General features: G+C 46.4%; 1 protein-coding gene across 3 annotated transcripts in view; it reads left to right on the top strand.

Moving 5' to 3' along the window:
• ADAMTS19 (ADAM metallopeptidase with thrombospondin type 1 motif 19) overlaps positions 1-18,256 on the top strand; it is a 120,075-nt gene that overhangs the window by 78,596 nt on the left and 23,223 nt on the right. For all 3 annotated transcript variants that reach the window (XM_035099895.2, XM_060280126.1, XM_035099894.2), the window contains 2 exons: positions 3,091-3,171; positions 17,900-18,057. In XM_035099895.2, the coding sequence (XP_034955786.2) occupies positions 3,091-3,171; positions 17,900-18,057 (239 nt within the window). The remainder of the gene's footprint in view (positions 1-3,090; positions 3,172-17,899; positions 18,058-18,256) is intronic.

Genomic DNA, 18,256 nt, shown 5'->3' with positions numbered 1-18,256 from the left:
TGGATATTGAAATCATATTTATAGAGATTTTAAACTGACCAATAAAACACTGGCAAAAATAAATATCCATAAGGAAATCTGTTTAAATCTTTCCAGTTACATGGCTGAGTACTTGTTGAAAGGAAAATGTTTTCCTGTTTTAATAACTAACGTAAACCACAGAAATGCCTTCTAATGTAGACCCCAGATTTTAAGCATGTTTGCCATAATCTGACTTCACAAACGCAAAAGGGATTGTGTATGAACACCCGGGCCTTTTCTCTCCGTTTTAACACAGTAGCCAGTCCTTATGAAGCGCTCCCTCTTCCTTGAGTTTCAGAAATAGCTTGCTGGGTAGATCCATGTGCATATTTCTCAATGGAAACAACTTTAAAGGCTGTAAAAACACTGACTACAATCCTATGCCTACACGGATACAAATCCCATTCATTTCTTCAAGAATTATGTGTGCATAACTCTACGGACGTCTGCAACCACAGTGCTTATCTGTGGTCTTAATGATAAAGCACTATTTGTTTTTCTTGAATCAGTGTCATTGCTGTGGTTTCTGCCCAAAGAAATGTTTGAAGGAATGTCTTGCTCTCTTGTGTTCATTCAACTGTAGATCACTGTATAGACATATAACACACATGCCTTATATTTGTTTATTTTGGATAGGGTTCTTCAGAATTTTATTCAGAATTTGCCAAGTCATTTCTGATGAGTCTGGAAGGAAATCTGGGAGTCCCATTTCCTTGCCCCCCCCCCCACAGTGGGGAAAAGTAAACGCTGGAAGTTTATTTCTGAAACATACTGTTTATGTAGGAATGTTGGTTTGATCCCAGCAGGCATCTTCTTATATTCTTACATTCTTAATATTAAAGGCACAGGGGTATTATGTAATCTCATTGACACATTAGATGTGTGTGGCCTGATCTTGTAGGGAATTAGAATCTATGAATGAGTCTCACTGCAGATTACGACATTTGTGGATGAGATCGGTGAGCACATTATCTGCGAGTCTCTTGGATGCTACCCATTTATAGTTACAGGAAACATTGTTTAATTGAAATAAAATAAAAGAAGATATCCGGCATAGGGCTCTTACTTGTTACTGAATCTTAAATAAATACACACACATACTATGTGCAGTTTAGGGTAATTTTTTTTAGTAGAAAAGGGAAATGTAAAAAGAAGGACACTATATTATCAGCAGACATTAACAAATTTGGGTGAGAGAGATACAAGATAGAGATGTCAAACAATGATGCTATGTTGTTGCTGTTTGTTTTACTTCTGGGTTGTGGTGGCCTCTGACTATACAGTGTGTATGTACATTGTTGAAAGGGAATAATATGCTGAAAGAATATTATTTCATGAGCAATGTGAAGAAGGCCATTAGGGAATTTTAATTATTGATGTCTCTGGAAATGCAAGTATTCTGGGAGATTTGTGGAAATGCAGTGGGATTTAAACAAGCAATTAAAGTTTCACGCCACCACAATCCAACTCCATACGGCAGGCATGAGCTAAGAGGTAGAGTTTTGCCGGGGTGGGGCAGCGTCAGAGAAAGGACAAAAACACACTGGGTTGAACCAGGCGACAACCATTTTATTTATGGTATTCATGAACTTTGCATCGTGTGAGAAGGAATCGTCCAGCATTGCTTACAACTTGCCTGTTAACAGTGGAACCGCCAAGATGGCCTTCTGGCTAATCCGGAAGGCAGAAGTCAACAAACGACAATAACTGGTTAAGCACTTCCACCAACTTGGAAGTACAGTGGTACTTTGGTTCTCAAACGCTTTGGCACTCAAACAACTTGGAACCCAAACAGTGCAAACCGGTAAGTGTTCTGGTTTGTGAATTTTTTCGGAAGCCGAACGTGCTCCGTTTTGAGTGCCACACTTCCGTTTTGAGTGTTACGCTGAGGTCTGTCTGTTTTTGCTATTTATTTTGCATTTTTGTATTCGCTGCTCTTTTGTTTTGTTTTTTGTTTTTTTTTACTTTGTGGAACCCAGTTCAGCTACTGACTGCAGTACATTGTTTATTGTTTTCATTTTATGGATCAATGGTCTCTTTAGAGAGTAAAATTCATGTTAAATTGCTCTTTTAGAGGTTGTTTTTAAAAGCCTGGAATGGATTGATCCATTTTGCATTATGTACTTTCTATGGCAGACATAGGCAAACACGGCCCTCCAGATGTTTTCGGACTACAACTCCCATCATCCCTAGGCAACAGGACCAGTGGTCAGGGATGGTGGGAAATGTAGTCCCAAAGCATCTGGAGGGCCGAGTTTGCCTATGCCTGTTCTATGGGAAAGTGTGCCTTGGTTTTGGAATGCTTTGGGTTTGGAACACACTTCTGGAATGGATTAAGTTTGAGAACCAAGGTACCACTGTGTGGCTGGCCACCAGATTATTGTCGTTGTGACTAATCTATGAGCTGAATGCCCTGCAGTCCCTATGGTATCTATTCAGATCAGGCTGTTACTGATGCTCCAGACACAGACCAGAAAGAAAACCAGTCCATTGTCAGTGCTCTTTGAGTCGTAGAGTGGGGTGTTTTCAGCTGCTGGGCACAATTGGCTACAGGCCTCCATCCAAGCAGCCGCCAGGTGTGTTGTCATAGTAATTCTCATGTCCTGTCTCCCCAGCACTGGAACCAAGGGAATACCTGGAACAAAGGGATACTGGAAGCGTAACTTGAAGAAGACAATTGGCAAATTCATAAAAGCAGATTCATGAGAATATTTCATGCAGGGTGAAGGTTCCCCACCTATGTTTTCTGGCTCCATGGAGTCAGCACCGACAACAACCCTTTCAGCATCTCTGCTTGACCCAGGAACTATCCAACTCAAGGGAGATTCAATAAATTAATATTGGCTGATTCAATAAGAAGGCAACAGTGCCAAGCACACAGTAAAAAATAAATATCTAGCTTCCAGAGGGTCAGTCCAGAGACACTGACAGAATGAGAGGCAAAGGGATTCTAAAACATCATAAACAAGAAGAGGAAATCAGACATGAACACTATTGTATTTCTTTAAAACAAATCTTTTGTGTTTGTTGATTACGAGCATCACATGGAATATTTCATCTTGTAATTAGGTTATGTGGAAGCATTGGTGATACCTGCAGGGGCAAGAAGAATCAAAGTTGTGGAAGAAAAACCGGCTCACAGCTACTTGGGTGAGTTGTGTTTTGTCCATAATTGTAATATGTACTTGACAAAAAAGATAGCAAACTTTATTCCTTTTTTTAAAAAAAATTATTCTCCATAGATTCAAAACAGAAACTGTGAGTGTGGAATACACTCCAGTTCAAATGTCACACTAGGGTCACTAAATAGCTTTAGGCAAGTAATTACTTTCCGGATGGGGAACCTTTGGCCTTGCAGATAATGTCGGTCTCCTATTCGCCCCAGTCAAGCTGTCGTCCACAAGGTCCACAAGGAGGTAGACCTTCTCTCTCCCATGTCCATTTTCTTTATTGAAAACCCAAAATCAAAGAAATTAAATCCAAATGAACAAAGTGCAGGTAAAAGATTTTCAGAAGAAAGAAATGTTTAAAAATTAAATCCAATGAACGAAAGATAAAAACAGCATGTTTTTTTCATTGCACATCCTAAACGGTGGTTCTCAAGTTTACTTAGTTGTTGTTGTTTGCAAGCTGTTATCAGTTTGTTTGACAATTTTGTAATAATTGATTTAAAAAACTATAATCTTAAAATATATTTTAATTGATACAAGTATCAAAACATACAACTCTGTAAAACCAATAGGTTCTCCCCCCCCCTAAACAAAGGGTTCTGAATTGCTTTGGAAAATGTGGAAACAATGAAGACTCCGAGAGGCCTGCTGTCCCTTATAATCTATCAAAGGATAAATTCTATTTTGGAAGAGAAAAATTGGCAGTCAGAGTCCAAGCTTCAGGTTTAGTTGTAAGTGCTAACGCAATAGGTACAACTGACAGCAACTGAAAGCACATTTTGGAAAATAGCCAGATTTAGGAGTATTAGGGGTTGTCATGCTCAATTGATATTTGCTTATGCCTTGTGGAACTATTTAGAGGAATCTAAATTTGCCAAAGCAGTAGACTGAAAACTGAAAGGTGATATGAGGCAGTTACTCCTTTTTTAGTCACGAAAGCTACAAATCTGTGGACCATTACTTAGCCACAAGCACCCTTGAAATCAGCAGAGCTTTCTTGCAAATAAGTATACACGGAATCAATTTGCAAGTCTAATAACCGGCATTAAAATTATACTTTCTGAGGTAGTTGGAATTATTAAAATATTCTCTTTAACATAAGAAATTTGAATGAGTGTATTTAGCCTATTTTGCATTCTCTCTCTCTCTCTCTCTCTCTCTCTCTCTCTCTCTCTCACACACACACACACACACACACACACAGGAACTGATGCAATTAGAGGCTGGATTTCTAAGGATTTGGAAATCCAGTTTGGGTGTGACCCTGGACCTTTTTTCGAGCTTGAGTGCCCAGGTAGAAATAGTGGCCAAGGGCATTTTCACATACCTGAGGTTGCTGCTTTAACAACTTCTTGTTTTTAACTTGTATAAAACACCTCAAAATCCTTGATTATTTGGTGACCTAGAAATGCTGTAAATAAAATAAACTGCATCCATTCCTTGGAATGTCAGATCTGGTCATAATGACATAACGATACCTTAGTTACATCTTGAATGGATTACTCTTAGTGCTGTCTGTGGGACCGCCTTGAAAAGTGTTCCGAAACTTGAGCTGGTCCAGAACGCTGCAGCTAGACTGTTATCAAGAGCGTGTGACTTCTCTGTTACAAGAGAAGTGCTGGCTGCCAACTGGGTTTAATTGAAAATGTTGGTTCATAAAGCCCCAAATTAGTGGAGATCAGATTGTGATATAAACCTGAGGCTTGAAGATTTTCACGAGAGCTCCTCTACTAGCCAGCCAACAGAATTTTCTGGTGTGGATGTGCTTTACAGTATATGGATGGAACCCCTCACTCCGCCCAGTAAAACTATTAACAAGAACTTGCCCAGGAACCTGAGTACAAGGCAAAAGCATGTCCCTGAAAAATGCAACGCCAATTCTTTCATCCTTTTCCTGCTGCAAGCCAGTTCCGATCATCCACTGCACAGAATGCAGGTGAATTAATGTCTCCACATTGCCTCCAAATTAATCCCTCTAAAATGAATAGCAAGATTACCCCCATAAATGAGGGGCACATGCTTTGGCTGCCACCTTTCTGCTTCTCCCAGCAGTGGTTGCATCTGTAGCTTCAGAGAATGGATGATTGCACAGCGAAGTTGATTGTTTAGATCTTTAAACCTCCCGCTATAAATAAATTCAGACAAGACTCAAATTTTGGTTTGGTTTTTGGCAGAATTTAGGCCACAACTTTATTGATTACATCTGGTGAGTGGTTGCATAGGCTCTGGTTTGACTAGCTCCCTGCACCATTGCAGGTAGCGCTGACCCAGGGCACCAGCATAGGTCAGCCTAGGGTGAACACCTGGAATGGCGGAAAGCTGTGTCCACCACTCAGATGTCCCCCTGGACTCAGGCACAGGCACAGCCCCTCTCAGGGTTGACCATTGAGTCTCTGGATTCCTTTAACAGAATACCCTTCACATAGGGATGGCGAGAGCATTCCCCCATCCCTATCACCTGAACCAGAGCCTATCCGCAACCTTATAAGTTGTGACAATTTGCTATGCGACAGGCAAAACCTAAGTGGCACCAGCCAATCAGCCAAGTGGGGAAAATACCTGCCGTGCCCCTGTCCCAATGACAGACGACGGCATAGCAAGGTCAAGCACAAAAAAAGCCTTAAAAGTAGGGAGAGGTGGGTGGGTGTTCCGATGCACTGACCAAAAGAGGAAGCTCTGAGTCACGTGTATGGGCATATATTGGTCCCTTGATCGGTTTGGCTAGCATCCCATTGGCCTGATTAAACCCAGCATCAAGGGACCTACCAATAGGGTGTTGTGGCTATCCAATCGTACCCACCCACAACACAGGGTTTGGTTGCCAGGTCACACTGCAACACACTCTTTAAGGGAGGACACGATCTGCAGGAAGAGATATAGGAGCAGAGAGCGCTGCAGAAATGCTTGCCACGAGCAACTTTTCAGTACCTTTGGGAGCACAATAACATTTGGAAAGGTTGCTCTGCAGCAATTTAACCGGAGACAGTGATACAATGTGCAACAGACCCATTTTATAAACATTGAAATTCTGCTGCCACTGCCAAAATATTTCTGTGGGGAGGAGCTTTGAGGGCCACAGAAAAAAATCTCCAGGGCTCTTATATGGGGCATGTTTTAGCCCTCACCCACCCCAAGCCAGTAAAATAACCACTTTGACAAAACAGTTTGGTAACCCTGTTTATAGGAAGGACCTAGCAGTAAGACACAAGAGAGGGCCTTCTTGGTTACAGCTCCTAAGCTTGCAACTGCCTCCTCAAGCAGAGCAAATTTAGTCACCCCTGTGCTAGTCTAGCAGTACAGAAAAGCCCAGTGTAGACATATTTTTTGCCTGTTGAGGCACTGTGTCAGCGGTGTTGGTTTTCAGCATTTTTGTTAGCTGCTGCTTTCATACTGTAATTTTTATCTGGTCTAGCTGTTTTTATTTTGTAATTGTGTACTTTTGCCACTTAATTGCGGAAAGGTGCCGTAGAGACTTACTAGATAATTTTTATTTATTTTTTGCAGTTGGCCTACATGTGAGACACACACCAATGGAAAGTACAGTGGTACCTCGAGTTACAAACACTTCAGGTTACAAACTCTGCTAACCCGGAAGAGTTACCTCGAGTTGAGAACTTTGCCCCAGGATGAGAATGGAAATTGTGTGCCGGCAGCGCAGCGGCAGCAAGAGGCCCCATTAGCGAAAGCACACCTCTAGTTAAGAACAGTTTCAGGTTAAGAACAGACCTCCGGAACAAATTAAGTTTGTAACTAGAGGTACCACTGTAATAGCCATAGCTGCCAAGTCTCCCGTTTTCCCCGGGAAATCCCCGTTTTTCCAGCTGTTCCTAGCTGAAAAACCAGATTTTTTTTGTTTCCCCCCGGTTTATTCTGGCGTGGCGGCCATTTTGGAACTAGGCGGAGCATGCTCAGAAGCGACTTTTGATGCTGCTCTGCCCAGTTCCAAAATGGCTGCAGTGCGACTTCTGGTGCGGCAGCCATTTTGGAACTGGGCAGAGCAGTATCAAAAGTCACTTATGAGCATGCTCCGCCCAGTTCCAAAATGGCGGCAGCGCTACTTCCGGTCTGCTATTTCCGGCCTGGTCCCTTATTTCTCTGACAGCAACTTGGCAGGTATGTGTAATGGCATCATAAGAAAGTGGCTCTGACATCACTGAGAGGCAGTTAGTCCATGCAGCCAGTGACTCTAAACTCATGTCTCAATTTTTTTTCACTCCACAAGGTAGTACCTTAAAAAAGGTTGGTTGGTTTTTAAAAAAGGTAAAGCATGTGTGAGGGACAGGGGATATCGCGAAGTCCCTCCCCTCCTGAGTTCAAGCCAATCCCCGAGCACAGGGGAAAGCAGAGAGAGTTCCGATTCCAGTGGGGAAGCAGGAAGTCGTGTCCGAGGCTCAGGCAAGGTAGAGGAGCCAGGGTCCCAGGTGGGACAGGAAGGGGCGAATAAGGGGGGGAGACCCATCCCCCCAACTCCGGAATTACGCAGAAAGAGGAGGGGAAAGAGGATGGGTCTGCCAAAGCTTTTGTGTTGGAGAAAGACGCGCCAAAAGCCATTAGGAGGTTCTGAAACCGACTGACCACATCACTCCGTGTAAATAGCAATGACTTCAACACTGTAAATACGCAGCACCAATAAAAGAATAAAATGCAGAGCTGCGTAGCGTCGTTACTCTGAAGTAGTCCACTCCGGCCACTGTGACAGCAACCTCCTAATCCTTTTTGGGCTACTTTGGAGTTGCCGGGATGAGCGTGTCAGAGGCGGAGAGATGGCGGCAGATCGCGGAGCAAGCCCAGCAAGAACTGCAGCAGCTGTCGCTGCAGGCGCAGGGGGAATTGAAGGCAGCTAAAGAAGAGACTAAGAAGGTCCAGGACGACCGGCTACAACTTGCGGAACAGGTGAGAGCGCTACAGGAAAGAGAGCAGGAATTAAGGGCGGTGGCGGTAGACCTCCAAAACAAGCTGGATGCAGAGAAAAACAAGGCGGGAGGGGCACCCCAAGTCCAAGTGCTGCCAGGAAGGAGAGCCGGGACGCTAGTAAGCAAGTTCAATGGAGACCCGAAGGAATATCAGGGCTTTGAGACTGAGATTGTGTATGCTCTTGAGCTGCACCACGATGAGTTCCCTGATGATGAGCACAGGGTAGCGTTTATTGTGGAGCACCTTACCGGGGCAGCCAGGGAGTGGCTAAGACCGTTAATCGCAACAAAGAATCCTTGCATGAAGAATGTCAAACTATTTCTAGAAGGTTTGAAAACGATGTATTCGTCCGATAGTCATATGGACCAGACTAAGGAGGAACTTCATAATTTACGCCAAGGAAATATGACAGTTCGCGCGTATTGGGCGAAATTCACCATGCTGGTGCACAGATTGGGGTGGGAACTAGAGTCACCCCCAATGCAAGCGGCGTTCTACTTGGGGTTGCATGAGGAGGTGAAGGATGAGCTCTCGAGAGGTCCAAAGCCCAGTAATATGGATCAGCTGAGCAAAGCGGCTCTGGCGGTGGGGGTGAGACAGGAATCCCGGTGGAGCGACAAGCAAGCAACGCGCGCAAAGCGGGCTTGGTTCCCACGGTCGCAGGAGAAGCCACTCCCCCAACAACCCTTTCAAGCCACGCCTGGGGCCAGTCAGGACCAGGAACCCATGCAGATTGATAGCGCGCGCGCGCGCGCGCGGGCTTTTCAAACCCCAGCGGCGCCAAGACGCAAGGAGGGAAGGGGTGGGAATTGCTTTCTCTGCAACTCCCCCCAGCATCGCGTCAGAGACTGCCCACATCGCAGGGAGTGGCAAGGAAAGGCGGGAACGGTTGTGCCCTCCCCCACTGACGCAGCACCACAGCAGGGAAACGGGAAAGCCTGGCTGCAGGAGACAAGGGGCAGCAGCCAGGCACAGTCCGCAGACAACAGCCCCAGCCCACCCACCCGCACAGAGAGGAGCAGAGCCAGCCCACCCCTCCCAGAGCAGGAGTGGTTCTAGAAGTGACGCTCACGCTCCCAAATGGCTATCCCCTGACGGTCCTCGCCCTAATTGACAGTGGTGCCTCAGCCAACTTCTTCTCGAGAAACTTTGCAGAAGAGCACCAGATCCAGCTCCTGCAGCTGGATTTTCCCCTGCACGTGGCAACCATTGACGGCAGAGAGCTGCTGGGAGGGGCCATCACTCATCAAACCCCCCCCCATGAGAATGACGGTGGGAAGGCACTCAGAGACACTGGCATTCAACGTCACAACCATCTCAGACCCCCCCATCGTCTTGGGCATGAGCTGGCTGGCGCGCCATGACCCCTCCATCAGTTGGCACCAGAGATGCATCACTTTTGGATCGGACTTTTGCCTGGAACATTGCATGCAGCACCAACCAGGGGAGGGGCCTCCCATAGCCACGGTGGCCACCATGCACGTCAAAGGGGGTGAGGCGATACCCAAGCCGTACTGGGACCTGCAGGAGGTCTTCAGCGAAGCGGAGTCCGACCACCTACCCCCACACAGGCCTTTTGACTGCCAGATCAACCTGGTGCCAGGGGCAACTATACCCCCAGCCAAGCTGTACGCCATGTCAGACCAGGAACTGGAGGATCTGCGCGCTTTCATCGACAAGAACCTCAAGCGGGGGTTCATCAGAGAAAGCAAGGCAGCAGGGGGCAGCCCGGTCTTCTGGGTGGACAAGAAAGACACGCAACAGCGCCGTCTGGTGGTGGATTTTAGACGGCTGAATTCAGTGACAGAGCCAGTGGCTTTCCCCATGCCCAGAGTGGATGATCTCCTGACAGCGGCACGCAGGGGCAAGATTTTCACCAAGCTAGACCTGAGGGAGGCGTACAACTTGATCAGGATCCGGGAAGGCGATGAATGGAAAACCACGATGTTCACGCCTCTGGGCTCTTTTGAATATCTGGTGATGCCCTTCGGGTTGCAAGGGGGCTCAGCATGCTTCCAGGCCTTCATGCACCACGTCCTGGGGTCCCTCCTCTTCAGGAAATGCTTGGTCTTCCTGGATGACATCCTTATCTATTCCGATGACCCAGTGCAGCATGTGAAAGATGTCAGGGAGGTGTTGCAGCGCCTGAAGGAGAACCACCTGTATGTGAAGCTGGAGAAGTGCAAGTTTCACACCAAGGAGGTGGACTTCCTGGGCTACAAGCTGTCAGACAAGGGGCTGGCGATGGACAAGGACAAGGTGCAGGCCATCCTGGACTGGCACAGCCCCAGGACGCGCAAAGATGCCCAACGCCTCCTAGGCTTCGCCAACTTCTACAGGAAGTTCATCAAGAACTTCTCTCGCGTTACGGCTCCCATCACTGACTGCCTGAGAGGCAAGCAGAAGTTCAGGTGGACACCAGAGGCGCAAGCAGCGTTCGAAAGCCTCAAGAGGGTGTTCGCCTCAGACCAGAACCTGTTCCACGTGGTTCAGGACGCGCCCCTACGCGTGGAGACAGATGCTTCTGATAAAGCTGTGGGCGCCATTTTGTTGCAACTGGATGCCAACAGAGAGTGGAGACCCTGTGCCTTCTTCTCCAGGAAGTTGACCCAGCCAGAGCGAAACTACACGGTGTTTGATCGGGAACTTCTTGCGATCCACGCTGCGTTCCAGCACTGGAGACACTTCCTGGTGGGCGCCAAGCACCCCATCCAGGTGTGCACAGACCACAAGAACCTGGAGTTCTGGAGAACTGCCAGGGTGCTCAACCAGCGGCAGATACGGTGGGCAGAGTTCTTCTCGAACTTCAACTTCTCCATACACTACATCCCGGGAGAGCAGAATGTCAGGGCGGATGCCCTCTCCCGCAAGCCAGAGTACATGGAGGAGGAGGCGCCACCGGCACCCAGGCACATTTCCCCCCCGTCAGCATGGTCCTGCGGAGCAGCAGTGGTGAGCGAGGCAGAACTCACAGCACTGACGGCAGCGGATGAATTTGCCAACCGCATCTTCAGAGAACTGAGAGGGGGGGGAGCAGGCAAAAGACTTTGCAGAACGCAGGGGGCTGCTTTTCTACAAGGGTGCACTGTACCTGCCCACCACCCAGCTTAGACGTACGGTCCTCAAGCAGATGCACGACAACCCAACGGCGGGTCATTTTGGGAGGGACAAAACCACTCACCTAGTCATGAGACACTTCTGGTGGCCAGGGGTGCGGGAAGATGTTCGAGACTATGTAAGGGGCTGTGACACCTGCCAGCGGGCAAAGGTGGTCAGAGCAGCGCCAGCAGGATTGCTGGAGCCCTTAGCCACGCCACACAGGCCGTGGGAAGTGGTGTCCATGGACTTCATCACAGATCTGCCTTCTTCCAGGGGCAAGACCGCAGTGTTGGTGGTGGTGGACCTCATGTCCAAAATGTGCCACTTTATACCGTGTGCCAGGGCGGTCTCTGCAGAAGAGACAGCCAAACTGTTTGTGGATCACGTATTCAGACTGCATGGATTACCTTTAAGGGTTATTTCGGATCGTGGCCGCCAATTTGTTTCCAGGTTCTGGCGGCGGCTCATGAACCTCCTGCAGGTGGAGGTCAGCTTGTCGACGGCTAGACACCCGCAGACCAATGGACAGGCGGAGAGGGTCAACGCCATTCTGCAGCAGTACCTGAGATGCTACGTCAGCCAGCGGCAAACGGACTGGGTGGATCGCCTGCCACTGGCAGAATTTGCCTACAACAATGCGGTGCACGTCTCCACAGGGGTGTCGCCCTTTAAGGCCAATTACGGGCGTGACCTCAGATCTTTCCCAGAGAGGGAGGGGGAGGAGGAGGAGGGCCCACAGGCTGAGGATTGGGCAGAGGAACTGGAGACGGTGCACCAGCAGCTCAGAGAACACTTGGAGAGAGCCAAGGAAGCGTACAAGAGGGGGGCAGATCGCCACAGGCGACCGGGGGAGGTCATTAGGGTGGGGGACAAAGTTTGGTTGTCCTCGGAGGGCCTTCCCATCAGAGGGCGATGCAAAAAGCTGGCGCCCAGAAGGTTGGGCCCCTTCACGGTCACGCAACAGGTCAACCCGGTGGCATACAGGCTGGCACTGCCAGAGGACATGAGGGTGCACCCAGTGTTTCATAGATCGCTGCTGTCGCCGTACAGGGAAAGCAGCAGGCTCCGAGACAGCGAACAAACCCCTGAGGGAGGGGGGGAGAGGGAAGGCAGGGAGCAACTCAATGAGGCCACGGCCATCCTGGATTCAAGGTGGGGGGTGGGGGGACTGGAGTACCTCATGGCATGGGAGGATGCTCCACCGTCCCAGAATGAATGGGTCCCAGCCACTCAGATACAGGAGGAATTCCTGGTAGAAGAATTTCACGCCCTCTTTCCCCATAGACCCAAGCCCTGGCACATGGAAAGGGAGGGGGAAGGGGAGGAAGCACGGGAGAGCAGTTCACCATGGCGCTGGGAAGCGGAGTTTGAGGAACCAGAGGATGAGGTATGGGTGTCACCGAGATCCACCCAGTCAGAGGAAGGAGCAGATTGGCAGAACATTTTTACCCCCACCAGCTCTGACGCCACGGACTTTTTGGGATTCCCGTCCTCCCAGGCGGAAGGGGGGGGCTTGCAGGACTGGGGGGAGGTGTTCACACCAACGGGCTCGGAAAGCACTGAGTTCTTAGGCTTCCAGTCGTCGCCGACACCTGGGGGGGACCTGGGGAGGGGTGAAGGAGAGCTTGGGAGGGGGGTGGATGTGAGGGACAGGGGATATCGCGAAGTCCCTCCCCTCCTGAGTTCAAGCCAATCCCCGAGCACAGGGGAAAGCAGAGAGAGTTCCGATTCCAGTGGGGAAGCAGGAAGTCGTGTCCGAGGCTCAGGCAAGGTAGAGGAGCCAGGGTCCCAGGTGGGACAGGAAGGGGCGAATAAGGGGGGGAGACCCATCCCCCCAACTCCGGAATTACGCAGAAAGAGGAGGGGAAAGAGGATGGGTCTGCCAAAGCTTTTGTGTTGGAGAAAGACGCGCCAAAAGCCATTAGGAGGTTCTGAAACCGACTGACCACATCACTCCGTGTAAATAGCAATGACTTCAACACTGTAAATACGCAGCACCAATAAAAGAATAAAATGCAGAGCTGCGTAGCGTCGTTACTCTGAAGTAGTCCACTCCGGCCACTGTGACAGCATGACTTTCTCTAGTCGTCCTCAACTTGAGGCCTTAAGAGATATTTTGGACTGCAACTCCCAACAACCATGGCCAGCGGTCAGGAATTATGGAAATTGAAGTCCAAAACATCTCAAGATCACCAGGTAGGGGGAACTTGCCTTGAAGCAGCTGAATTTCATGATGATGGCTTCCAGGATAAAAGTCAGCTAAGCAGCTACAAAGAGATGACGCTAGACTTAGTGTCCCAATACGGACTGCAAGGCCAGCTAGAATTTTACCTTTCGCACAACTGTGTGTAGATTGCTTTGGTTTGATCACATCCAATGTTTTCTTTTCCTGGAGTTGAAAAGTATTTGCTTTGAACGTTTTAAAAATGAGGTATCCCCTTTACAACTTTTTTGGATATAATGCACATGCCCATTTTCTCCTTCAAAACCAGAGCATACTTTTAGCAGGCCTCATTATGCAATTGACAAACCGAAGGGTTCAGGAAGATTTTGAGATGCATTGCCCATTTCCCTGAAATGAAGCTGTTTTCATATAATAACTACCAGACTTTTAGAGGACATCTGAAGGTAGCCATGTTTAGGGAAGCTTTTAATCTTTAAGAAATTAGTGTATTCTAATATTTCTCTTGGAAGCTGCCCAGAGTGGCTGGGGAAACCCAGCCAGATGGGTGGGGTATAAATAAATTATTATTACTATTATTATTAATAATAATGACCCACCTGTACAGACTGTGAAGGCTTTGAATGTGGACACTGTTTATGTCAAGATAGTGTTGGCTTGTCTGCTGTGAGGGAATGAACTTGGCATTGTATAATTCAAGGGTTTGGGTATATGCAATTTTTGTGTATATACAGAATCCTTAGAGCTGTTTCCACATAAGATGCAACTGTACTGTATCTGATAGGCTAGCTACACTTCCTAAAATATCCAAAGATGCCTGTACCAAAGATGTCTGTCCATTGGGTGGAGAATAATCTTTCTACTTTTAATCACTGGTCAGGTAGAAAACTTTAAAATGTTGAGATATTACAGCAGAGAAAGAAACCTCTTAGAACTGTAACATTACTGGATGCTGCAAGGATGTTTTAGGAATTTTGTGCTATTGAGATTCATTGTACTGTGCCTTAGTGGCATGCGTGATTGTTGGATAATGTAGTTGTGTTGCTGCCAGTTGATGGTGCTATTGCCATTGTTTCCCATAGAAACATAACAAAACAGTACAAATATGGATAGGACGGCAGTTGATTGCCAGGAATGACTCATGTTAACATACAACTTTATGAAGAGATTTGGGCAAGGACTGAGCAGTTAAGGCACTTTCACATCACGAATGCCAAGCATGGAATTTCAGTGAGAAAGAATGTTTCGGGCAGTCTTGTCCAGAGAATGACATCAAGTCTCTTTGACTTCATATATCTGATTAAGGGGCCTGAGGCATTCAAGATTCACGTTACAGAGAGAGAGAGAGAGAGAGAGAGAGAGAGAGAGAGAGAGAGAGAATGAAGAATTATATATCAGCAATGACAAAGTTGCGTATCCCTCAGTTCCTTGAAGTGTATCTAAGTTGACCTCATTGAATGCTTTTGGGGATTGATTGGGCCTGGGAGAGGAAAGAGTTGGCCAAAAAAAGTTATTCCTGGCAGGAAAGATCAAATTAATGTCCATTTGCAAAGGCCACAGTTAAAAATGTCTAGAAATGTAAGTGCTAACATTTAGCACTTCGCGAGAATAGATGAGGTATTTTGCACATGTACTAACCACACAAACAAATGATACAAATGAGCATCATGATCAAAAGGGTTCTTAAGAGCTTTGTGAGCTTTCAAATCCTGCAGGTTATTTATCGGATTATTTTCACACGTGTGAAAGTAAGACTTCTAACAGTGTTCATCATGTTGAGTGCTGGAAGTCTGGGTGTACTGCTTTGAGCACAAAGGTGATGAGAAACAGACCATGTTAATTGGGATAATTGCTATTTGCCCAAGATATATGGGTTGAAAGGCTGTGGAACAAGTTTAATAGTTCTAGGTCCCCTCCCCCCTTATATCTGAAGAACATATCTAATGGGACAGAACAACTTCCACCAAGTGTAGGGTTTTGTTTCTGACAGCAGCTATCCACCTGTCTCTGGGAGGCTGACATCAGAGCACAACTGTCCCCAGTCTCATAATAATCATTTCCATTTGCTTATCCTTTGCTTCTGGGTACATTACTCTGACGCACAGAGCACCCACCAGCTTTGTTCCTATGCTCCAATAATACTGAGGTTAGATTACTGCAGTCCATTGCCCATGGGGCTGCTCTTGAAGACTGTCCAGAAATTAAAGCTAGTGCAAAATTCATCAACCAGACTCATAACAAGGAGCCTGCAATCCAAATATATAACACTTATTCTAGCCTGGGTGCGCTGCTTCTGATATATTTCTGGGCACAATTCAGAGGGTTGGTTTTGCTCTGTAAATATTTACATAGCTTGGGACCCCAGTAGTTTACATTTGAACCTGCCTGGCCTGTTAGGTCATCATTGGAAGCCCTCCTGTTACTACAAGAGAGAGGACCCTTTTCAGTAGTAACTCGGACTCCCTTGTATAGAATTTCTCTCCAAGGAAGTTTGCCTGGTACCAACATTGTTATTCTTTCAGCGCTGGACCAAACTTCTTTCCCCACTCCTAGGCATTGAATTGTTAACTTTCTCCCCTGTTGCTTGATGGTTTTTGTTAGTTTGACATCCAAATGGTGATCATACTGATGAAGTTGGGGGAAGATGTGGCGAATTGTTGGGAATTATATGATAAGCTACCAGAACTCCAAATTCAGTTATTAGTCTTTATTAGCCACTTTATACCACAGAGGTCTCAAGGTGACTTACGACAAATATAAAGAGTAAAATACAGAAAAGTAATAAGAACTAATCACGTACTATGAGTTTATCTAATCTATATATTGTTGGATTTATGAAAGTGAACCTTCTAACACCACTTGTCAGAGCTGGTATACAGTGTTCACAAACATTCCAACAGCTCAGGGAACCAAGTTTCCAGACAGTTTCCAGCTCAACGTCTGGGAAGGAAGAAAAAGTTGTCAGTTTGCCTGGGACTGATACCTCACACATGTCCTTGGGACAGGAGTAGCTTTGTGGGACAGGCTGAAGTCCAAGGAGCTAGGGAAGCAAAGGGCCACCGTGCTTGGCCAAAATGAGCAGAGCAGGCCATGGACTAAGAATCAGAAAACTGATGGATGAGTCAGTGGAATGGAAAGAGATTGAGGGGGGAAAGACAAAGAAGTCGGAGAGTTTACAAAAGGAAAATCTAAAGAGCAAGGAAGGAATTGGACAGCCAAGGGAGGCAGGCTCGGAACTGTGAGCCAGGGATTTTCATGTGGCTGTGATATCAAGACAGCTTGATACAAGTTATTATAACTTGTGAGAGTTGCATTGAAGGGAAATTACAGTACAGTATGTTACTTGTGGAGGACAGAAAACAACTGACTTGAGAGGAGAACAAGGACTATCACCGTTATGTCCTGGATGGGGCCACCCCACCTGCCGTCCAGTGTAATCTGCTCAACCACTACCACCAATGACCCTCTCATATCTCTCATGCTCCATCCACCCTCTTTTCCCAGCCTGATGGCCCAGTTGACCGCCACAGCTGTAGAGATAACCATGAACCCTTCTGTGGGGCATACTTTGGGGGCATGCTATTGAAAGAGGATCTGGGAGCGCTGGCTTTGCAAAGGCCTCACAGCACAGATTACATGTTTGTGATTGGTGTAGCCTAAAAAGCTCTGCAAAATGAAGCCCATTCCCTTGATGGAAAGATGTATTCATTGTAGCTTCTGTTGGAGTTTTGTGACCTGTGGTCGTAGTAAGAAGATAATGAGGTGCAGGATGAGGTGAATGCAGGAAGCTGAGGGTTGTAACCAACTAACTACCACTCAAAGTAGACCCACTGAAATTAATGGGCATGACTAATTTGGGTCCATTAATGTTAATGGCTTTGCTCTTACCGTAGTAGAATACAACCCTGAGCTTTATCATAGATTGGAACAAATAAGCCAACTTTAGGCTTCTTAAGGTTTTCCCCCCAAATCCATGTAAGCCACTTGCCATCACCACATCTTTTTTAAGTTAGTAATTTCAAAGCTCTAGTACTTTTATCAATAGCTTGTGTTCAAAGCACATTTTAAGATCCAGCTACATTGGCACGTGAAGTTCATAGAGGGCAGTAATGTGATTCTATTGCATCTTCTTAGTTGCTGTTGTAATTATTTTTAAAATACCATGTTCTAGTGCATTCATGTAGCACAAACAATGAATCCACAATGTATAGTTTGCACTATCCATATTGCATGATTATGAACTAAATCCTGCAGCCCTTTATCTCAACCACTCACTATTTTATTGAACCCTGTCCTAAATATGGAAAAAATTTAGGCGATTCTAAATATATGGCTTTTATCATTTATCCCAACTGGAAAACAGATAGAATGTTTTCTTGCTCAGATTTCTTTATTATGCTTATTACTCATAAATAGCTTTGTAACTGAACCAGCGTAGGAAAAAAAAAATTCTCATAGAACAACTGGAAAATGAACCATTTTCTTCTATACTGTTTCCCAATGTTATCTGCAGCTCTCCGAGATGCCGGCAAACAGTCTATTAATAGTGACTGGAAGATAGAACATTCTGGAACATTCAACATTGCTGGTACCACTGTTCATTACGTTAGGAGAGGTCTGTGGGAAAAAATCTCAGCCAAAGGTCCAACCACATCACCTTTGCATTTATTGGTATGGATGACCATTTAAAAACTATTTTATACTTTAATAAATCCTAAGACATTGCCTCTAAATGCATGTATATGAATACACTAGGGATTGATGGATAAGTCTATTTCTGGTCCATATGGATTTCATTTGTATTCATTGGTTAGTCTGTTCCATCCTGTTTCTAATCTGCGATGGTGATGATAATGATTTTAAAATCTGT

The sequence above is a fragment of the Zootoca vivipara genome, chromosome 11 (assembly GCF_963506605.1).
Source record: "Zootoca vivipara chromosome 11, rZooViv1.1, whole genome shotgun sequence".
Lineage (NCBI taxonomy): Eukaryota > Metazoa > Chordata > Lepidosauria > Squamata > Lacertidae > Zootoca > Zootoca vivipara.
The sequence above is the reverse complement of the archived record's forward strand: the minus strand, read 5'-3'. Positions and strand labels throughout refer to the sequence as shown.